The 24,384-nt window shown below is 39.8% G+C and overlaps 2 protein-coding genes, 1 non-coding gene and 2 pseudogenes across 4 annotated transcripts; 3 read left to right on the forward strand and 2 right to left on the reverse strand.

Annotated features, from left to right (window-relative positions):
* Positions 1-6,189: 6,189 nt before the first annotated feature.
* Positions 6,190-8,484, reverse strand: LOC104698874 (putative L-type lectin-domain containing receptor kinase I.5 pseudogene; annotated as a pseudogene). The gene has a single exon (XR_015559567.1). The product of XR_015559567.1 is annotated as a putative L-type lectin-domain containing receptor kinase I.5 pseudogene (transcript).
* A 1,564-nt stretch (positions 8,485-10,048) lies between these two features.
* Positions 10,049-10,651, forward strand: LOC104698875 (putative F-box protein At1g58090 pseudogene; annotated as a pseudogene).
* Positions 10,652-12,310: 1,659 nt separating this feature from the next.
* On the forward strand, positions 12,311-13,438 carry LOC147942547 (uncharacterized). Its single transcript, XM_087456109.1, has one exon. It carries the CDS (start codon positions 12,311-12,313, stop codon positions 13,436-13,438), a length of 1,128 nt encoding a protein of 375 aa, XP_087312235.1.
* Positions 13,439-14,860: 1,422 nt separating this feature from the next.
* On the forward strand, positions 14,861-16,517 carry LOC104698876 (uncharacterized). The gene is made up of 4 exons (XM_010414264.2): positions 14,861-15,214; positions 15,322-15,877; positions 16,017-16,121; positions 16,177-16,517. The coding sequence occupies exons 1-4, from the start codon at positions 14,861-14,863 to the stop codon at positions 16,515-16,517; spliced, it is 1,356 nt and encodes a 451-aa protein (XP_010412566.2).
* A 2,746-nt stretch (positions 16,518-19,263) lies between these two features.
* On the reverse strand, positions 19,264-19,370 carry LOC147942548 (small nucleolar RNA R71). Its single transcript, XR_015560594.1, has one exon. It is a non-coding gene; the product is annotated as a small nucleolar RNA R71 (small nucleolar RNA).
* Positions 19,371-24,384: the final 5,014 nt, after the last annotated feature.

Below are 24,384 nucleotides of genomic sequence, written 5' to 3' on the forward strand. Positions count from 1 at the left end.
TAGACTTGTGTAATTAAGGCTTATGAGCCAGAGATTTCCATTTTAAAGTTTTGAAGTGTCTCTTCTCCAAAAAAAAAAAAAAAAGTTGCTATCTCTTAAGAACAATGATGTTTCTCTCTATTTTTTCTATTTTAATTTTCCCTTTTTTCATCTTCTTTCTCCAGAATTTTTTTTCCGAACGAGGTTGTTAATCATATCTAGTAAATTCTTTTGTACGTACATCATACTAGAATTATATTCTCTATATTTTAACATCCATTTAGTATATTTTAGGTATAGAATTATATTTAAAATAGTCTATTTTTATTGAACATTTGTTTGTTGATTAGTGAACGATTTATTATAATTAGATATGTATAAGATACAATGAACAAGAAACAAACTACAATTTTGGAAAGATTAAAAAAGGTGGTCTAAAAATTTTCGCTAAAAAATTATTCATGGTGTGTGGATGGGATGATGGACAAAAGTTGATAAAAAAATCAAATCAAATCTTGCATGACTTGAACTTCAAACTTAAAGATGATAAACTAGTTCTACCCCTAAACTTAATTTTACTTCAGTTATCTATTTTCACTAAAATTAATTATTTTTTTCACTTAAAGTAATTATTTTTGTACAATGGACAATACTTTTTTTTACAATGAATTGTTCAGAGTTTTTGGAAAACTCTTATGCATACCAGAAGAGAACAAATAACTTAGTTTTTGGAACCATAGAAAACTGTCCATCAAAAGAGAGACTTACCCCTTAAACCTCTAAACCCTAAGCATTAAACATACTTAATTTCACAAAAATTGCAACCATGTTATAATTTTAACAATTCAACCACATTTTACTATTAATTACATAAACCTATCAGAAATCATTTTTCATTATAATGTCTTAGCAATGTGGATGGTTGTTATGTGAGAATCACTTATGGATGTTGAAATGTGTAACAAATATGGATAGTCACTTACACTTCTCAAAGATGATGCTAAGTTATGTTAAAATATAACTATGGATACAGTTTAGTTTTTCGTAAGTCCCTAAACACACAAACAATATATACATGTTTGCATCCACATCAAAAGTTTCACAAAAAATATTATTTACATCAATCTATTGTTTCTGTGAAATTATTTTAAAATATTTAAAATTATCTAAAAGTTATACAAAATTATTGAGAGTTATCCAAAATATCCGAACAGAAATTTCATTCTTGTCCATTCTGACAGTGATTTTATGTATTTGAATTATTCATATATAGAATTTATATTAGGGAGATTTACACAATAGAACACTTTGTGTATAATTTCTTGCACTTTAGAAACTTTTTGCTATTAGGACACTTTTTCATCATCTTTTTCTACTCTTCACTACTTTTATGACCATTTTTTGTTCTTATTAACTCAAACTTAAACAAATAAAATAAATAAAAAAGTAACCAAACCAATATTTTTTTTTATCACTTGGGATCTAAAACAACTCACAATATATTCATTAAAGTTTTCATTAGCTTCTTCTTTTCTTTATCATCAACATACTCTTAATTTTTTTTTTTTGCGACAAAACAAAATACTCTTAACTTCTCATATTGTTTCCTGCTAAAAAAAAATAAAATAAGAGAAATTATTTCAATAACTTTTTTACTTTTGTAGCTAAATAACATGTATGATCATGATTTGTTTTGTATGCTATCTAATTTTGCTTTTTTTTTTAACTTTTTTTTTTAAATATAGTAGTAAACAAGATAAAAGGTACAACAAATAATAAGAAGAATCCATGAGAAAATTAAAAAAAAAAACGTCATGGATGGTGACTAGTTTTGTTTAATCTTTTGGTTGAGGGGAGAAAACTAAAAGAGGACCGTGAAGATGAAAGAGATGAAGATGATGGATCTGAAAAATTAAGAAATTAGAAAAGTAAATATAAAATCAGAAAAATATATATGTGAGGTTTGTAGAGAGATGTGGTTGGTTATATATTTATGATTTTTTAATTGAGCATTATTATGTCCCTAAAAGAGATGGTTAGAAGGAAGTTGATTTAGTTAAAGGGTGTTTTTGACAATTTAAAGGGTGTTAGAGATGGTTATATATGTGTGCTGTGGACAAAAAGTGTGCTACTATGTTATTAAAAATTTTTAAAATGTGCTAGAATGCTATTTTTTATAAAAATATATCTAAAACATTGTACCATTTTAAGAACAAAGAATTTTATTTGCAAACTTCTTTAGTAAGTCTTACCTCCATTGTTTGTCACAAAACAAATTAAAAACATCTCAATTCCATTGTGATAGACAAAAAATGTTAAGTATAAAAAAAGTATATGATGTTATGTACAATGATATTAATAAAATTCTTCATCAACTCTCTCGCTCTCTCTCTCTCTCCTTTTTCTTTTGCAACTTTTTCACCAAGCCAAAAAAACTTGAATCTTCACAATTTCTTCTGCACCTTTCTCCATTCAGGTTTTTTTTTTGAACACCAAAGAGCTTTTTTCATTGGATTTTTGTAATTAAAGCTTCAAGCCTCAACTAATTAGTTCATAACTATATTTCATCTTTTATGCACTAAACGTTCATTTTCTTTAATCTTTAGAAATGTGGATGAAGGAAAGGCAAAACTTTGATCTTTTACCTTCTCATCTCATTTTTATTTCTAATGGGATTTTGCTTTAAATTTTTGTGATCTTTTAGCCTCTTATATATTTAGTGCATAAAAAATGAAATATACTTAGATCACAAAAACTTGAAGCAAAATCCCATCTTTCTAGAGTTTTGATTATGGGTCTGAATGGTAATACTGTATTTGGTGGTGTGGGATAAATAATTTAGTAGTGCGGTAGGGTTCAACTGCGGTTTATGCAGGAGAAATGTATTTGTTGGACAAGTGCGGTTAATACAGAATAAGCGGTACAAAATAATATTTGATTGGTAAAAAAAGTAATAGCGGTTCATGAAATATATATATATATATATGATATATATATATATATATATATATGTGTGTGTGTTTGTTACATATATATCGCAAAATTGATTATATTTGCACATAATTTTGTATTTATGATCAAATTTACATAAAACTGAAAAGTCATAATAATAATAATTATTATTATTATAAATCTAATCTAATAAGCTATTGATTGTTTGTTTCAAATAATTAAATTACATTTATTAATTATTTGCTAAAACATAACTTAATTACATAACTACACATTTAAACTTATAATCTTTTGAACTAATAATAATAATAAGTCAACTATAAAAAATACTTTCAAATAATAATGGATACTTGAATGAAAAAGGAAAAAGAAAAAGAAAACCAAAATTTTTAAGCGATATAAGAGAAATTTTGTATGATAATATTTTTGTGTTGTACGTTTAATTTTATACACATGTTCTATTATTATTTAATGATATTATAAATCATTGGGTGCGGATTTGATAAAACACAGGGTATTCTGTATATTAAAAAATTGAAGTGCATTTTTTATCTTTTTGGTAGAAATATGCATGTCTTGAACAACGCACACTGTACAATTTTTTTAATGAAACAAAAACGCAAATTGATAAATGGAATTGTGAATGGTGATGTATTAGTGGTTTTCTATTTTTTGTCTGAATTCCGCACATTATAGTGTTACCATTCACTACCTATAAATAAAAATGACATGAGAAAGTAAAAGATCAAAGCTCTCTCTTTGTCCACATTTCTAAAGATTAAAAGAAAATGAACGTTAAGTGCATAAAAAACTGAAATATACTTATGAACAAATTAGTTGAATCTTGAATCTTTTATCACAAGAATCCATTGAAGAAAACTCTCTGGTGTTCAAAAAAAATAATCATGATTAGAGAAAGGTGCAGATCCAATGGAATCACAATGGAATTGAGACGTTTTTTATTTTTTTTTTTGGGACAAACAATGGTGATAAGACTTAATAAAGAAGTTTGCACCTAAAATTCTTGATTCTCAAAATGGTATGCTGTTTTAAATATATTTTTATGGAAAATAGCATTCTATCACACTTTTTGAAACTTTAATAACATAGTAGCACACTTTTTGTCCACTGAATTGTCAAAAACACCATTTAACTAAACCAACTTCTTTCTAACCAATTCTTTTAGGTATACAATAATGCTCAATTAAAAAAAATAAAAATATCATACCAACCACATCTCTCCACAAACATCACAATATATTTTTTTTTTTTATTTTTTGATTTTCTTTTCTAAGAAATTTTTCAGATTCATCATCTTCATCTCTCTCATCTTCACGGTCCTTTTTTTTTCTCCCCTCAACCAACAAATTAAACAAAACTAGTCACCATCCATGACGTTTTTTATAAATTTCTCATGGATTCTTCTTATTCTTAGTTGTCTAACTTTTATGATCGTGTTTCCTTGACTTCAATTGATTTGTTTGCAGAAGTTTATGGGTTCAAATTTAGGTTTCAATTCAGCATTTTTCAAATTCTTCCTCTTCTTAGACTTCCATTACCAATTTATACATTATGCCAAAGACAATTTATTCTTCGATACAATTGAGAAGCTGGTGATATCTTTAATCTTAGTCCCGTAATTGTTGATTTTCTTTGGGGTTTTCAATAGAATTGAACTTCTATTACTTGTCGTCACTTTAAGCTCAGTCAACTTGTTTTATATGAAACTACCTAAATAGTAAATTTTGGATCATATTGGGGGGGGGGGGGGGGAATGTGACTACTGTTACAATGAGTTACTACTTGTTACATACTTGTGGTGATGAGACTATGTTGGCTCGTGTGAAGAGTGAGGGAACATTTCATTTTATGATAAAGAGGATGGCAAGAGTGAGCAAGTCCAAACTCAAACATAATGAAATTCAAACCATCCAAGTACATCCACTAAACTCTAACCACGTGGTCATAACCCCAATTTTGCTGACATGTGCTTGTTGAGCACATCCTTTCTTCTTCTCAGCTTCAATCAACCAACGATGTTTCTTAATCTGAAACGTGTAGCTGTTGAGAAGAAACATCGTTGGTTGATTGAAGCTGAAAATAAGAAAGGATGTGATCCTGTCCAACAAGCACATGTTAGCAAAATTGGGGTTATGACCACGTGGTCAGAGTTTAGTGGATGTACTTGGATGGTTTGAAGTTCATTATGTTTGAGTTTGGACTTAAGAGATTGTTGTGTTAAATCAGATGGATAAGCATAGTACCCAAGAGATAATATCCAAAACTATATTGTAGATGCATGATCCATGGCAATATATCCAAGATCTATCAAGAAGTTCATTTGGTGAGAGTTTTTGGTTCATGATTTCTTAATTTGTAAAAGCTTAATAGGTTGATTCTTTGTTTGATGAGTTCTAAATTTTTCAAACTTGTTCAATGTAAACAATTTTAGTAATTTCATATATACTGGTTTTTTGTTTTCTTTTACCTGATAATATGTTGTTTATGATACAAGAATTATTATTAGCTACATTTAGCTTAAATTGTCCATGGAGCCTAAGCCTTAGCCTTAGTTTTATTAGCCACACCCATTGCTTAAACTTAAGAACAAGAGATTTAAGAGCTAACTTCCAACCCAAATCTCTTTTTGAGAATTAGGTTAATTGTTGGAAGCTTGAAATTCTCATTAGCATAATAGGATTCTTATAGAGAACATTACAAACCGACCTATCTCTCTTGTTAAAAGTAAATTATATAAAACCTTAAATCTAATTAAAAAGGTATAACACCATAATTCTAATAACATATCAAAACCGAATAATCATATCGTACTGCTCGAAAGACTCTATACTCTGGTTATCCCAATTCCCAAGGTCAACGGAAGCAAACATAAAGCAAAGTACTTGCCTCTTGTAGAAGTATTTCATGCTACTCCCAATGGAATCTCAAATGTCTTGTAGAGTTTATATAGACTAGCATTCTCTCTAGTCTTAGTATATTCATATGTGCCACAAACTTTGGAGTATAAAATTTTTCAATCCAATTAAGGGTTTTTTGTAGCTGACCAAGTCATCTCTGAAGGATTCCAAAACGTTTATGGACACATTCACTTCGAAAAAGTCAATATAATGGTCATGGAAGCCCAAACGCACGAACCGGGTTAACCAGTTTAAACCGAATTTGATTAGAATCGTTTTTTATTTGTTCAAGAGTCAGCAAATTAACAAATGTTTTACTACACGACACGAATTAACAAAATACTTAACTGTTATACCACTCAAAATTTATATCAACTCATCCGATTAAACGCGATTTTTAAACAGTAAAATTAAACAGACAGTTAAAGAGTAATCGAACAGTAAAGAAAGACATGAAGAAACATTCACAAATTAGGATGATTGTTCTAGAGAAAACTTCATTATCTGCCACTGTTTGTCCTGGAGAGACGACTCGATGACTTCGGGTTCAGAAACTACGTTTAGAGAGTTCTTAGATTCCAATGGATGTTCAACCTCCTTTGAGTTGTTAGCTGAGGAAGAAGAGGCTGAAGGAGCTGACCAGTTTCTTGAAGTAAATGAGACGTTAAGCGAGGCTGCATCAACCACTACAGGAGTAAACGAACCTATTCCAATCGTGTACGGTGAAAAATCTGGCAATGGTAGATTCCCGGCCAAGCAAAGAACCACTTGTCCCATTGCTGGTCTAGATTCTGGCACGATGTTTGTACACAACAACCCTAGTTTCATAACCAACTCTACTTCCTCTGGTACGAACTCTTCTCCCAATCTTGGATCTTTAGCATCAAGCAAAGAATCTTTCTTCCAGCATTCACAAACCCATTTGATCAGAAAACGTTTCTCAACTTGCACCTCGAATTCAACAGGTTTCCTCCCACAGGCTACTTCGAGCATGAAAACACCAAAGGCATAAACATCGGTTACAGTGGAAGCTCCCATTGTTATTAGCTCAGGAGCCATGTATCCTACAGTGCCAACCGCTGCTGTTGTTGCTGCATTGCTTCCATGGTCATGAAACCTAGCCATACCAAAATCTCCTAACCTTCCATTCAATTCAGCATCTAACATAACGTTGGAGGCTTTGATATCTCGGTGCAAAACAACTTGTTCAGCTTCTCTATGGAGATAGAAGAGAGCTGATGCTATACCTCTCACAATCACAAGTCTTTGAGACCAAGAAAGAACCGGAGTTTGGTCATCAAACAAGTGTTGGTCAAGACTACCGTTAGGCATGTACTCAGAGACAAGTAAAAGCTCGCCTTTTCTCCTGCAATACCCGAGAAGTGGAACAAGGTTCCTGTGTTTCAGACTTTTCATACTCACGACTTCTGCCACAAATTGCTTCATCCCTTCCTCACCATCGTGGGAAACTCTCTTCACAGCTACAGTTCTGTTCTGAGGGAGATCTCCTCTGTACACTTCTCCAAAACCACCTCTTCCAAGAAACCTATCCTTGTGGAACCCTTTTGTTGCTATGTATAAAGATTTGTAAGAGAACCTGTCCGTAACATATCTCTTTTCCCATGGTTCACTTACTTCCGCATATTTCTTCTTCCTGTGGTAATAAAATCCCGCAAGAACAGCTATTACTATGATACCAACTCCAACGGACAGAGCGATAATCAAAACATATGGTGTCTTATGCTTAAGTCTAGGCGAAGGAACTAGAGGAAGTTTTGAGATGTCAAGTAGCTTCAATGATTCCATGCTTGTGCTGAAGCTCCACCCAAGAAGATAATGGTAACTGATTGCTGTCCCTGTTGCTGCAGAGAACCCAACGAACAATCTCTTACTCTGGAAAAGTTCTAAAAGATTGATGGATCGTGACAAAAGAGGCAAACTTGGCTTCTCAGCTTCAAGAGGAGCAACAGAAACATTAAGTAGAGTTCCTTGGTAATCAACCCAGACCTGTATAGGTTTCCCACTCGAGAGGTTTATGCTCACATTCTTCTGCTCTGTCTTGGAAAAATAAGAAGCAGGTGCTGACTCGACTGAAATGGGGTTATTGACATCAATCCCAACGTGGTTATTGTTAGTCTCAAGAAAATCTGTGTTTCTAACAGTGTCGAGCTCAACAGCAAAGAGGTGAAAAGAAGGAGATCCATGTGTTGAGGCGTTGAAAACCCCCATGTACCGAGTTGGTTGCGCTCGAGTGAAATCCACATAAGGAGATATCACAAAGGTAATTCCGTGGCCGCTTTCAAATCCCGGTTTAGGCACTAGAGCACACACGAAATGTGTTGAAAAGGAGAGTGGTTTAGAGGAGCTGAACACGATTGGCTTCTTGATGAAAGCATGACCCATTTGATGTTGTGAGTCCTTGGAAAGTTGGAGTAATCCATTGGGAAGCAATGTAGCAGAACCGTCGAGAGAAAGATTTTCTTGACCAAAGCTGTTGAAAACAAAACTGGTTTCTTTTGATGAAGTTGACATAGAGATTAGATGAAAGAAAGAGATCAACCAGATCAGAAGCAATCCAGTAGACATTTCTGCTGATGAAAACAGAGAGCTTCGTCTAGCTGCAGAGATAATTGAAGTAATTATGGTTACAACAATTACAGAGTGTACTAGCATCTATATCTTTATTGGCATTACAAACTGAACAGTAACAGATAGATAATATTATATAAATCATCATAACTTCACGTGGTTAATGTTCAAAATCCAAATTTAACAAAACTAAATCCAAATTTAGTCCAAAGAACGAATGAAAGTGCTAGAAGAGTGAGTACTAAACAAAGAGAAGTTTATTATATTAATCATTCATGACATGTGTCTTGGATTTAGTACCCATAATCTTTTACCGGATTTTCCTCATATTGCAGCAGCTACTTATATAATTTCTTATGGTGCTTAGTAGTAAGAAAACAAATACGTAAAAATATACCAGATCAGAAGCAATCCACAAGTTAATAATTCATCCTTCTCTGATTAAACTTCGCTGGCTGCAGATAAAAGGATGTGAACTTATTTTAATATAATGATAATCACAGCCTACCAGCATCATATGCATTTACTTTTCATTGGCATTACTCTTAACAGTTAGCAGTATTGTAAATTTATATAAATAAAGAACTGCTTCACAGTGTTAAATATTCTAATCCCAACATCAGCCGGAAACAAATGAAACTACTACATGCTGTACCCACATAGAAAAATTCGTTAAATGAATCGCATCTTTCTTTACATGATATTTTTTATATTATAGTAAGGGAAAGAAGTACTCAAAAAGTCAAAGTAGAAGATATCAAAGCTTAGGGAGATCATCAACCAGATCAGAAGCAATCGATTAGACATTGCTGCTAGTGAAACAGAGAGCTTCGTTTAGCTGGAGAGATAATGGAACTATGGAAGTAATTATGATTACAACAATTACAAAGTGTACTAGCGTCCGCATCTCATCATATCTTTATTAGCATTACAAACTGGACAGTAACAGCTAGATAATATTATAGAACTGATTATAAAAGTGACTATAAAAGTGACTGATTTACGCAAATTGTTGTTGTATTTGATGCCCTCAAATGTGCGTTTGTAGTTTCCTTTTATTATAGTTGTTTGTCAAGCCTAGAAGGTCTAGCTGATGAACCTATAAGGTGATCTCATGCAGCTTTGTAATACATATATTTACCTAATATTAAAAAAAAAAGACACTGTTTTCTTCTCAAGATCAGTTTCTTGTCAAGACAACTTTTGTTCTTGTCAGTGAGAAACATAACAGTGGAGCGACCACGAGGTATATGATAGAGGTTCGCAACCATCCAATAGCTATGGAGTTCATAGAGAATCTATAATTCTAAATCCGTGTTATTTTTAGCTGCCGGTTTTTACTTCGTGCCATCAATAAACTACTACAGTATATGTTTTTTTTTTCCTTTTTTTTTTCCTGTCAAAAATAAATAATAGGTTTTGACTCTAGAAAAGAGAAATAGCAAAATGGCAATTACCAGAAGTTTAGTTTGGAAAAAGACAGTGGACTAAATTACCTTTTATTTTCTCAAAGAATTATATATATAGATTATATGAACCGAAAGGAGAAAGTGCAATAACTTGTACTCGTTTCTTTCCTTTACAAAAAAACCCTAATAATGGTTGCGCTAATGACGGTGAGAAAGCTTCCATCAGACCTTGAAGAAGAAATACTGGTTCGAGTCCCACCTCGATCTCTCGTTCGCTTCAGATCCGTTTGCAAAGGATGGAACACTCTTTTCAACAATAAGAGATTCGTCGACAGAAACTTTGCTTGCGGTCGCCCAGAAATCTTGTTAAAGACGCATTCCCATATTTATTTGATAAGCTTCGATCTCAACAACGAAGACCCATCTATAAAGATTAGTGATTTATGTTTTGATTTACGCGGTCCCCGTTATGATCTCAAGGGGACCTGCGATGGTTACTTGTTCTTGCACAACTCTGATCATGGAGCCGTGGTTCGAAACCCGTTATTTAATCGGACTGAATTGATTGACCCGGATGATCAGCGTCCACGTCGCAGCAGTCCGAGCATGGGTTATGATGGTAGTAGCACCGAAAAGAGTTACAAGATTATTGGGAGTTGCAAGTTTCTTGGGACTATGACTAAGATGTTTAATGAAGTTATTACGAAGTTGGAAGTCTTCAAATTTGCAACCAATGCGTGGAATGTTACATATTATACCAGTCAACGTTTTAATACTTATCGCGAATGTTGGTGCGGGATTTAGCACCCCTAATATACCGATCTAACCGAAAAGATAAATCGATTATTTAATCGGGAATCTGGTTAAAGGTCCTAACTAATGATCTATCTAAGGCCTGTTCGGACAAGGAGGCCCAGTCCTAGAAATGAAAAGCCGACTTCCCAATTCGCCTGATGACCGACTTGAAGAAGAAGCAGCAATTTTCCATATCTTGGTTTGGGCTGTAAGGAGAGTTGATATATTATGTAATCTAACGAAAAGGAGAAAAACTTCTCCATTGTAAGGCATCAAGCAATTAATACAAAAACCTTAGTTCTTCATATCTCTTGAGAAACCCTAACTTCTTCCCCAAAGAGATTTTAATTCCCTTTTGTTCTTTAGCGTTGATCCAATTCTTTGAGAGATTTCTTAGGTGAATTTGTTTCCCCATCAAACAAATTCATTGTGTGAAACCTTGTTTCTATAATTGGCGCCGACTGTGGGGGAAGCAAAATCGTCTTTACAAGTTAATCTCTCAAAACTAACAATGATGTCTCCAATTTCCAACAAAGAAGCAAATCGCACCTCCTCAAGCATATCCGACGTTCGGATGGACAACCTTCGAATGGGGAAATGACGCCCGTCACGGAGCAGCAACCTGGCGTCCGAACCGAAGATCTCCCTGATCGCGCTACGACGGCGGCGTCAATCCCGCAGGTTGTCTGTATGGAAGATTTCAAAATCTTGTTCGGCACCATGACAAAGGAGATCTACCAGATGATCTCTGACACCAACCGCAGAGTTGATGCTGTCGTAACTCAGACGACCCCATCACCACTCTCTGCAGGGCAATCGCCTGCACCCAGGACAGGCGATCTCACACGTTGTCTCGATTTCTCAGACATACTGACGGTCGACCAAGAGGAACGAAGGACTCTCCCTCCCTTGGCAACATCAATCATCCGGCCGTCAAATCCGAACTCACGGATCAGTAAGACCCCGCTCATCCAGGCCGCTCCTTCAACAAGCATGGGACCTCACCTTGAGATCGAGGAAATCCAGTCGCAGATTCGCGGCATGAGTTCTCTCCTCCATCGGGCTATCAATACAGCCCCTAAGATCGACACGATTGTCGAGGTCACTCGGCGCACTCATTTAACACAGCGGATTCTGCAGGCCGCCATACCAAACGTCAAGTTGAAGCTCCCGACTTACCTTGGAGATAAGGATCCAGTCCTTTTCATGACATCTTTCATGGCAACCGTGGCCAAGGCGCGATTTACTGACGAATAGAGGGATATTGGATACTGCCAACTGTTCGTCAATAGTCTTTCCAGTCCCGCCTCAACTTGGTTCACAAGGCTTGAGTCGAATTCGATTGACAACTTCACCCAATTGTCAACAGCTTTTCTCAATCATTATCGAATTTTCATCGAACGAGGTGTGACGAGTTCGGATCTCTGGGAGATGGCCCAAGAACCTGGCGAGCCCATTTGTAGCTTCCTGGGCAGATTTAAAGAGAAACTGGCAAACGTTTCTGTCCCAGAAGATGCCGCAATTGCTGCTTTCAGAAAAGGTCTACTTCCCGGTTCAGCCTTATGAAAAGACCTCAACATCTGGGAACCCAAAGATCTCGATGATGCGCTACATCGAGCCTCGTGGTTCACGCTCGTAGAAGATGAGGACGCCCGATTGGCTGCAAAAATGGCACCCGAACCTCCAGCCCCCACGAAGGTTAGGAATCGGGAGGAATACCACGAGCCCCGAAAGCATCACGACCCTCAGGACCGAAAGAAGGGCATAGTTCACGCGGTTTCCGAAGTCGATGGCCAAAGTAAACCGACATCCGACCCAAAGGAGTTGTACTGTGACTTCCACATGGTACCTGGCCATTCCACGCACGAGTGCATGCACTTGAAGAATTATCTATATGGAAAATATCTTTCTGGCGAAGTGGAAGCCGTTTTTCAACCCAAAAGTTCCCGAGGGGGGAGAGGTCGCCGTGGAGGATGGCGAGGTGGTCGATCTAATGGTGGCCGCGGTGCAGGTGGTAGCGGTAGCGGTTATGCAAATAACGGCCCGACTAACAGTATTCAACAGCCAGCGAGTCAAGTATTCGTCGACCATCAAGAAGAGACACGCCAAGAAAACGAGCTACCTGGTCCCCTAAAGCGACAACGGGGGCAGAACCCCAAGCGCGCCAACTCCCTTCACCGAGGCCGAATAACTATGATACTTGGCCCGCTTGAGGATTGCATCGATTCCGTTCGAGCATTAAAAAAGTGGGCACGTCAAATTTGCAGCCTTCAGGCGGTCTCGAGGGAACCTCCACTCTATTCGGACCCCAAATCGTTCACACCGGAAGATGCCAAAGGGATTCAAAATCCTCATTCGGATCCAATGGTTATCGAAGTAACTATGGGCGAATTCGACGTCGAGGTATTCTGGGTGGATAATGGGAGCACCGTAAATGTTTTGTTCTGGCAAACGCTAGAGAAGATGGTCATCACACCCGAACAGGTGAAACCCAAGACCCAAACGTTGACCGGCTACGATGGGATTGCTAAAAAGTCGATGGGCAATGTAAAACTACAAGTGCGTGCTGGAGGAGTGACCCGAAAAACTAAGTTCGTGGTCGTCGATGCACCCCCAATTTACAACGCCATTTTGGGATTACCATGGATATACGCGATGCAAGCCGTACCGTCAACTTACCATCTCTGCCTTAAATTTCCGAGCTCTACAGGGATCTGCACGCTCTATGGCGATCAAAGGATGGCCCGATCTTGCTCCGTAATCGAGAAGAAACAAAGGAAAGACCAGGACGCGTAGCAATTACAGAGCGGGGACCATCTAGTCAGTCCCCATAAGCCGGAGGGAGACCTGCAAGTCTCCAGAGTGTCGGATAATCCAAGCAAACATCGACCCTTCGGATTCATCACGAACTGTCGGAGTGGGGGTTGAACTGGAAGACCATATTAAGGCAAAGCTCATCGCTTTCCTACAGTCTCGTTCCTCCACATTTGCTTGATCGGCAAAGGACATGGTCGGGATTAGTCCCGACGTCATCTGCCATAGGCTCAATATCGACCCAACGTTCAAACCAGTTAGGTAGAAACATAGGCGTCTGGGTCCAGATCGGGCAAAAGCATTCCAAGACAAGGTCGAATGCTTACTCAAAGCAGATCAAATAATGGAGGTCTAGTACCCTGATTGGTTGGCCAACCCGGTCGTGGTTAAAAAGAAGAACGGAAAATGGAGAGTCTGTGTGGACTTCACCGATCTCAACAAGGCGTGTCCTAAGGATAGCTTCCCTTTGCTGCACATAGACCATCTCGTTGAAGCCACAGCTGGGAACCAATTGCTCTCGTTCATGGACGCCTTCTCTGGATACAACCAAAGCACCATGAGTTCGACGGATCGTGAAAAAACGGCATTCATCACGGAGAGAGGAACTTATTGTTACAAAGTTATGCCATTCGGACTGAAAAACGCCGGGACAACCTACCAACGATTGGTCAATATGATGTTCGCCAATCTGCTTAGACGAACTATGGAGGTCTATATCGATGATATGTTGGTCAAGTCTCTGATTGCAGAGCAACATATTCCACATCTCGTCGAATGCTTTGACATTTGGATCAATTCCAGATGAAACTGAATCCGACAAAGTGCACGTTTGGAGTCACATCAGGCGAATTCCTAGGTTACATCGTTACTAAGCGAGGAATAGAGGCCAACCCTAAACATATTGAAGCCATACTTGGACTCCCATCCCCTACTAACAAACAGGAAGTTCAACGTGTGACCAGCCGGATCGCTGCTCTAAATCGTTTCATTGCCCGATCAACGGACAAATGTCTGCCCTTCTATCAGCTTCACCGAGGAAACAAAGATTTTCATTGGGACGAAGGCTGCGAGATCGCCTTTCGGCAGTTGAAGGAATATCTGACCAGTCACCCGGTGCTAGTCAAACCAGAAGACGATGAAACATTATACCTTTACGTCTCGGTTTCTAGTTCGGCAGTTAGCGGCATATTAGTCTGAGACGAGAGCGGCGACCAAAAACCGATCTTCTACACCAGAAAAGCCCTCAATGACGCGGAGTCACGATATCCCACCTTGGAAAAGTTGGCCCTCGCTGTGATTGTCGCTGCGCGTAAACTTCGACCCTATTTTCAGTCGCATTCCGTCGTCGTGTGTACCGATCAGCCACTTTGAACTATCCTCCATAACCCCCTTCAATCAGGACGTATGGCAAAGTGGGCGGTCGAGCTGAGTGAATATGACATCGAATATCATTCTCGTCCAAGTTTGAAGTCACAGGTCTTAGCTGATTTTATCACTGAACTTTCTCCTAACCTCGGAGATCCGACTCCCAAAGAGGAGCATTGGACAATGTTCGTCGATGGTTCATCATCTCATCAGGGATCCGGCGTGGGGCTTATTCTCCGATCTCCTCAGGGCGAAGTGCTTGAAAAAGCATTGAAGCTCAATTTCAAAGCGTCAAATAACGAAATGGAGTACGAAGCCGTTCTCGCAGGACTTTGGTTAGCACGAGGACTCGGGGTGAAACAACTGCAAGTTTTCTGCGACTCCCAGCTGGTGGTCAGCCAAATCAGTGGCGAATTTGACGCTAGAACGAGCGAATGGGAGCATACCGCTAGTTGGTCCGGACATTGTCTGCGGAATTCATTTCTTTTTTACTGACAAAGGTCCCACGAAGTGAGAACACATCGGCAGACGCTCTCGCATCGTTGGCAAATTGCCCGGATCCAGATTTGCAACGCACTATTCCTGTCGAATGCATCGAGGCACCCAACATCGATCTAGCTAACCTAGTCTCCGTCATCAATGATGATTCGGTTCCAATGGAAGTCGACGAACCAATAGAAGACCTAACGGATGTCACAACGCCACCCGATGATTGGCAAGTCGAGATTAAGATCTATATCTCCAAAGGAGTTGTCCCGCCGAAACGATGGACAACTCGGCGTTTAAAAGCCGGAAGTGCTAGGTACATTCTTTTGGATGGAAATTTATACCGACGCAGTTGGTCCGGCGTATTCCTTACCTGCGTTAGTCGCAAAGAAGCCGAACGAATCATGATGGAAGTACACGAAGGTGACGGTGGTAACCACTCCGGCGGACGGATGCTTGCTTTAAAGATCAAGAAGGATCGTCATTACTGGCCAACCATGATTGCCGACTGCGAGGCCTTGGGCCAATGCGACACGTCCCACATGCCAACATCATGGGCCAATGCGACACGTCCCACATGAACTGTTGAGCACTGTTACGGCTCCATATCCTTTCATGCGTTGGGCCATCGATCTTGTAGGTCCTCTGCCGCCATCGAGGTCCAAGAACTTCATCCTGGTACTCACCAATTAATTCACTAAATGGGCAGAAGCGCAGTCATTCACTAAGATCCAGTCTTTGGACGTGACAAATTTCATATGGAAAAACATCATATCTCGTCACGGACTTCCTTATGAAATCGTCACTGATAATGGTACATAGTAAGTGGCAAATTCGTCTGAGTACATAACCTCCCCGATATCCTCAAGGGAACGGTCAAGCCGAGGTGACGAACAAATCGATCGTTGATGGGCTGAAGAAACGACTCGGTCGGAGAAAAGGAGTGTGGGCAGATCATCTCGATGGTGTATTGTGGTCTTACCGAACAACCCCGCGGCGATCTACAGGACAGTCCCCTCTCTCTCTGGCCTATGGGATTGAGGCGATCGCCCCGGCAGAAGCAGGTGTCCCGGCACTTCGTCGAACCATGATGGTCGATAATCCCGACCTTAATAACAACATGCTGATCGATCACATCGACTTTGCTGAAGAATTACGCAACCAGGCTCTAGTCCGGATCCAACACTACCAAGACACAGCAACTCGGTAAGTTTACGAGAATACCAGAGAAATCAACGCCGGTAAACTCGGCGCTTGATGGGAGGGGCCATACCTCATATCCAAAGCAGTTCGTCCTGGCGTTTACGAGCTTATGACCATGGCTGGAGAACGAATCAGGAACTCATGGAACACGGCACATTTGAAGCGTTATTATTATTAGGTCGCCTTCGCGACCTTACTTAGGAGGTTTCGGGAACCCGACCTCCACCTATGTTTCGTTTGTAATATGAACTACGGCTGGCTTGATCCCTCTTTCAGGGTATGTAGGCAATTCCTTATCTTTTGTTAAATGATGAGCGAATGCAGCTAGAATATCAATAAAGTTTGTTGTTGTCGAAATTTCCATTGAATGTGCGAGTCAATTATATTCAGTTCGGTAGATCGGCATAAAAAAAACAAACTAAAAAAAAGAAAAATAATATAAATAAAAACAACGCTAGGCAGTAAGTATCCTATCGGCGAACCAGTTCCCATGGGAAGTCACAAGCCCTCTAGCATTTTGGACGGTCCTGCAATCTCAGGATGGGAGCTGGGTCGGACAGGTCGGACTCCAAAGGTTCTTCCACCGCCAGTTCGCTCACCGCAGTTCGCCACATCTGCCGCTCCCGCTGCAAGGCTTAAAGTCTTTCAATTGGCAATCCGGAACCCCTGGATACCATGTCCTCTGATAAATCATGGTTTTTGTGGTTTTCAACAAAGATATAAGGAGTCTTTTAGAGTCTTTTGAGTTGTTTTTTAGGATGTTTTTGAGTCTTTGCAGGTTTTATAGGACTTTGGCACAAAAGGAGCAAAGTGGAGCAATTTGGATCATTTTGGAGCATAAATCTCGAAGAATCAATTTGGACTCGGATCAAAACAAGGGCATCGATCGACACCACTTAGGAGCATCGGTCGACACCCTCTTCAGCCGATGAAGAAACACAAAATTGGAAGTTTTACAATTTTACCCAAAGTTTTCCTAAACTGCAACACAAGTCCCTGACATGTTTTAGGACATATATATAGTGTTTTTGGGTTTTAGAAAACCTGGAAGTTTTATTCTAGCAAGTTTTATTTTTCTGCAACCCTGTGAGATTTTGAGAGCTTTTGGGAGAGAGATCTGAACTGCTTTGAGAGAAGAATTCTTGAACTCCCTCTTTACTCTTTTAATTTCAATTGCTTATTATTCAGAATTATGTTTTGTTCTTCATTGAATATGTCTAAGTAGTTTGCTTGTTAGGTTCAGAGTTTTTTACAGGGATTTTATGAGTTATTAGATCTGTTTATTTAGGATTATTTATCTTTTAGATCTTCATCATAGGTTGTTCTTAATTCTAGATCTTTGATTAGCCATCTGGATTTAGATCTTAGGATTATTGATTGATATGAGAATATAATTGATTTTTCTGACAAAAACCTTTTGATGAGCAAAATTACTTCTTGCAAAGAGATTTGATTTAGTAATTTTGTGAACAATCTAAACTTGTTTTTAAAGCTGATTTTTAACCTAGAATTTTACAAAGAGATTTGGATTTTCTGGTTTTAAATTTAGATAATATTTGCAATGAGAACTGATTTATTTTACAAAAGAGTTTAGAGTTCTAGATCTGATTTTTAATTGCTTGAATTCTATTTAATTATTAATTTAATATTTTGTAATTTCCTGAGAAATTTCTTGGACCTAGCTTTTTGATCTTCTGAATTTACAACAGTTTTATTTTAATATTTTGCATTGCCTATTTCATTTAAATCATCTTGTTTAGCGTAATCATAAAACTCTATAATTTATTGTGTAGTCTTGAGTCCTTGTGGAATTCGACCCCTAAGTCTTACAGTGACCTCTTAATTTGAGAGAGTAGCTCTCGGATAAATTTGAGCATATCAAATTTTGGCGCCATTGCCGGGGACTCTTTGATCTACCATTAGATTTGAGTTTTTAATTTCGTCTAAATTTTTCTTTTTATTTTCTACTTACACGTTTTTGTTTTTCTTCTCTTTTGTGTTTCAGGTGCATGCCTCTAAGACCTCACACAAGGAGCAACAAGACTGATCCCACTGTGCATCTTTCAAACCAAGAGTTGGGAAAACTTGAGCGTGAGAACAAAAAAGCAGCCAAATCCTTGAAGATGGTTAACACAATCATTCTGGTTCGTGATGAGGATGGTGCTTTGAGAGATCAAGAGGGCCACTTGCGCAATGGGCAGGGCCAAAAGCTTGATGCGGAAGGCAACATAATTGCTGAAGTCGTTGTCGCTGCGGAATAGAACCTTGGTGTCGATCGACGCACCCCAGAGGGTATCGATCGACACCCACCTCCAGCAGACGTACGTGGAGCTGCAAACCACGTCCAGAATCCGGTTCGAAGACAGGAGAACAACCGAGATCTGATCAGGACTATTGCAGACTTCAACAGAGCTGATTTGATGTATGAAAACCGCTCTGCAATTGTTCCACCTCCATTCCCAAGGAATGACTTTGAGCTGAAGCCTGCCTACTTCCAGCTAGTTAGACAAAGACCCTTCTCTAACCTGCCAAATCAGAAAGCTTTGGACCATATTGAGCACTTTGAAGACCTGGTGACCAGTATCAAGGTCAATGGAGTAACTGAAGACTACATCTACTGCAAGCTTTTCCCATATTCACTTGCAGGAGAAGCATCTCAATGGTTGAAACAGTTGCCAGCTCGTTCTTTGACATCTTGGCAACAAGTGAAGGTGGCTTTTCTCAACTACTTTTATGATGATGCCATGTCAGATGAGCTAAGAGTCAAGCTGTCCTCCTTCAAGCAAAGACCAGATGAAGCTTTCAAGGCAGCTTGGGTAAGATTCAAGGCATATCAAAGGGACTGTCCACACCATGGCTTTTCAAGAGTGCAGCTGTTGAGTATCTTTTTTAGAGGGATTGACTGGGAATATCAGCTAGCTTTGGATGCTGCAAGCCATGGAAATTTCAAGACAAGATACCCAGAAGATGCTGAAGTTTTGATTGAGAATTTGGGTTCCAGCAATAGCACTAAGAGAACAAATACTGAAAGGAAGAGATTGCATGGAGGATTTGATTCAAACCAGCTTGCTTCTGTTAATGCCAAGCTGGATTCAGTTCACAATCGTTTGGTTGGTAAGAAATTAGTTCACTTTGCTGCTGAAGTTGAATCATTTGAGCCACAACCTGAGACTGGGAATGAAGAAGCAGATGTCAACTTTGTATATGGGAATCAGGGTCAGAGATTCGGTAATCAACAAAGCAACAAGCCTTACAGTGGGAACTTTTCAGGCTACACTCCTAAACCAGATTACCAGAAACAGCAACAGAACAATGGTTATATTAGAACATATGGGAACTCTTCTTATCATTCTCCTCCTCCACAGACTTCTTCTAAGAGCAGTTTCCCCGAAGGGTTCACGGTCGCCTTCAGGTAGATCGGGCATCTCCATACGAGCGACCAGTTCTTTGAACACAACATGCTCAGCGAGCAGACGATCCATACGCCACTGCGCCAGGAAGAAACCTTCGTCGATAAGCCCGTCCAGAACTCAAATGGTCCCTTACGGTAGAGTCGATGGAGCTAGTCAAGTTTCGGGCGAAGCGCCTTGATATATGCACCCATTCTTTTACGGTGAGCTCGGTACCCTCGGAGCTCTTGTTGCAAAGGAGTCAGTCCTCTAAAAAAAAACCATTAATATATATATATATATATATATATACACAATAAAATACATCAATTAAATATACTTCAGTTCGGTCCGAACTCATTAATATATTCTTTGTACTTCAGTTCGGACCGAACTCATTAACATATTTTTGACACCCTGGCCAGGTGATCAACTTGCGTCACAGCGTACAAACTTTCTTACGTACGGATAAGCCGAACCCAGAGTATTTATTTCGCACCCGACGTCTATATTTCAGTGGTAGGGATAAGCCGAACCCAGAGTATTTATTTCGCACCCGACCTTTAGTTTGGACGGAATTGTTAGCCGAATCCAAAGAATAATTTTGCAGTCAGACTTCCGAACTAAAGCAAAGGAGACAAGCCGAGCCCAGCATCTCGCCCTCCGAACAAACACATTCTGTTAGTGATAAATGTCCCACCTTAAGAACCCATCTCTTCGGAGCCCAGGGGGTTGCTTCCACAAGTTGTGTAAAAACATAAAATTACTGGATATAAGCCAGGAGACGTCCTGCTTCTTGTACATTTTCCGAATAATAATTTTATGTATTGCATACACAACTTGTCTTAATTTGACAATACTTCATAAAATAATACTAATATTAAGGATGGTTCAAATCCCTAATTGCAAGTACATCAATTATCCGGAACTTAGGGCAATCCCGACTGCAATCTTTTGAGTATCCACCCTAAGAAGTTTTGGCATAGGCCATATCAGCTGGAGTCTTGTTTTTTCCAATTCATCGGGACGAGATTCTAGCGCCCTGATCTTCTGCTCGGCTTCGTTGAGAAGACTGATGGTTCTTTTCCTCTTCGCTTTCAAAGTGGCGACCTCGGCTTCCAATACAGCTAAACGGTCATCGATCTCATTTTTCTTCAGGCGATGATAGTAAAGTTTGTGGCATTGCTCTTGATGCACGGATTCGATCTGCATGCCAAAAAGTCTTAAGTTATGACTGACACTGGGAAGGACATATTAAGTTTAAGAATGTTACCTGGTGGACAAAGGCATGAGCTGCAATGGTCTCTACATTATTAACATGTTTATTCATGTAAAACGGTTTCACTTCGGAGGGCATGAATTCGCCACTAAGAGAAAAGCTTGGCTCGCTCGGCAGAAAGTTCGTCGAGTAGTAGCTTTCGTTGCAATACTCGATCAAGCACGATGGCATAACCGCCACTCTGTCGAATGCATTCTCGATCCAGAATCTAGGATGAGATTCAAGCAGTTTTAGCTTGCATAACAGATTGTTCCGCGTTTGTTCTGCCGCAGCAAGTCGGCTGCGATATTCAGCATGACGTTCTTCGATATGTAGAAGGAAAGTCTCCAGTTCCGCTCTCGCTTCCGGAATAACATGGAACATCAGCATCCATGGAGCTCGGATGTTTGGGTAGTAAGGCATCCCCCTCTCGATAGCCTCCGAATTCGAGAATTTCGGGACATTATTCCCAATCTCAACTGGGGGATCAATACTGCCGACGGAGCTTGGCATTCTTTATGAATCCTGCTTCGCTTTGAGTTTATGATTCAGAAAAGATGCTGGAATATTTGTACTAATCCCCGGGGGATGGATTTCCAATTCTAGAATTAGGAAATTAACTTTTCTCTTCGTCGGAATTTCCTCTTTTTTTAAAGGAAATATTCCATCAAAATGCCAAAAGGAAATTTACTGAAATAAAAAGAAAAGAAAGGCATATATCTAAATCCGACCAAAAAAAGGGGTAATGATATCCGAACGGCTAGATATCCGAACCATCTAATAGATCGACTTGAAAGGCGGCGGCGTTAGATCCGTGTTGATGTCTCACGGAATCAGGAGCCACAATCCTAGGACGAAGAAGCCCGAAGCCGAGCTGATCTGGAGACATGACGAGGTCATTCTCTCCCAATTCAATGACATCTAGCTTGTCGACGGCTTCCTGGGCCTGTGCTTTTCTCTCGTTGATCTCCGCGATTTTCTATTCGGGAATAGTTGTCCCTTTCCTGACCAAATACTGCACCATCTCCTGAAGTCCAAAAGCCTGATTCAGCATATCCTCCTTGGGGCGAACTACCGTATCTTGCTCGACCAGGAAGGCTTTCACCCTATCCAATCGATTTTGTGCCTTCTTTGTCGTTCGTTGCACTTTCTCCAGACGGTCCCAGCGGAGTCTGGCGACTTCAGAGTCAAGTTTAATCTTCAACTCATCACGCTCCCGTTGCAATCCGGACTTCTCCTCTTCAAGAGTAAGTGCCCGGGCGCTCAGATCGCCAATCTTCAGTTCGGACTGGGCAATGACTTCGTCTTTTTCGACGATAATAGCTTCTAGTTCCTTGATCCTATTATCTTTGGCCCTGCTGTCCGCCCGAATCTGTTCTAAGCACTCCTTCATTTTATCAAACTCGAATCCAGAAGTCGATACTGTTTTTAATCGCCTATCGTACAGTTGAGTCAGCGCGTTGATTTTAGCAGCGGTCTGTTAAAAAAAATAGGAGCATTAGATCACCCATGTGAAGTTTAAACAAGCCCAGGGAAAACAGTAATACAAACCATTAAGTGGGATTCGAAGATGTCGAGATATGCTTTTTCGAACTCCAATTTATCCGTTTCCGGAAGAATCCAAGTGGAGATCTTCAGGTTCCGAAAGAGTTCACCGGAGGCTGCTCGATTCGTGACCAAAGGACTGTCGCCAAAATAGTCGAAGGCAAATCGATCAGTTTTGTCGTTTCTCCTTTTTAGGCGGAATCGGTCAGCAGATTCCAGTCCGGTATTTTCAGCCGAACGTTTGCGGTTGATCCTGCATTGCGACTCGGGATCACCGATCTTCTTCCCCTTGTTTTCCTTCTTCTTCTTCTTTTTTCTCCTCTCCCCGGTTTCAAGCGAGAGGATATTCTGTGCGGCAGTCGGAGGGTTACATGTTAGCCTCCTCCGTAATTAAAGGAGGATTACATGTTTCCGCGTTATCCTCAAACCCGGTTGTGTCGACATGTTCGTCGACATCTTGAACAGGGACGGTATCAGATCGGACTTCATCGCGGGAGTTCGGACGCACAATTTCAAGGCAGCTGGCCTCGATTATGCATGATCCGACAGGTTCCGAAGTTTGCCCCAACGAACTCGTGAAACTCGCGAAACTCGGGAATTTGTCCTGGCTTTGCCCATTGGTTTCTTGACACGAATTCGAGTGATGAATTCTCAATGCCGATTAATACCGGACAATAGTGCGTCTCTCACGGATTGAAAACCACGAGCTAGACGCGTCGGATAGAAGGGGCAATCTGAAAACAAAGGACGGAAAGTTAAAACAAGTTAGAAATGCCACGATCGATCAAAGCAAACAAGATATTAAAAATCTACCAGGAGTTCCATTCCACACTCTCCGATGGAAGCCCAGCGGGTTCTCGAACGAGTATTGGTCGACGTAAACAAAAAAATAGCGGGCAGCCCACTTTTTGAAATTGCTGACTTTCTTGCCAGGAAGAAAGTTATGTTTCGGTTTCATGTTCACTTTGGCCGCTATAGTAAGGGCAGCGACGAAGTTACAAATGCTACCTGGAGCGAATTGGCAGATCGGTATCATGCGTCTTTGGGCGTACAGCGATATTAAAGCCGGAATCGGAAACCAAAGGCGTCATTCAGTGAAATAGTCTTCATAAAGATAGATGTACCCTTCTAGAGGGTTCCAGGAACGCTGGTCATCACGTGGGATTATAATTGTAACGCCGCTGTTACCCAAACCGCAGGAGTTCAACATACCGTTGACTCAAAGTTTTTTCGCCTCCAATTCGCTCTTCGTGATCTAGTGCGAATCAATATCTTTGACCGAGATTCCCAAGGGAATGAACCGATCTTCTTCCAGGCGTAGATGGATGTTGGGTGACTCGGTGTTTTCATCCTCGAGACGATCTGACCCCAGGTTTAGGGGTTGAGTTCGAGAGGAGGAAGCCCCAGCCGAACATCGGGATAAAAGCGGCTGAGCTTCAAAGCCGGATTTGACAGATCCTCCGATCTGCGTAACACGTTTTGGATTGGCAGCCTTACGTTTGGAATTGCGCCGAATTAGTTGATCACCTTCGATTTCAGGCGAGGAGATAGGTTCCGAAATGCTCGTCATGATGGATGATCGGAGAGTGCGGAGGAAGCCGAAAGTTGCAATTAAAAAAATATATATAAATAAGCAAAGAGATGAGAGAGTAGAGCGGAATATCTTGAGTTGTTGACGAAAA

This window comes from Camelina sativa, chromosome 6 (assembly GCF_030686135.1).
Source record: "Camelina sativa cultivar CO46 ecotype springtype chromosome 6, ASM3068613v1".
NCBI lineage: Eukaryota > Viridiplantae > Streptophyta > Magnoliopsida > Brassicales > Brassicaceae > Camelina > Camelina sativa.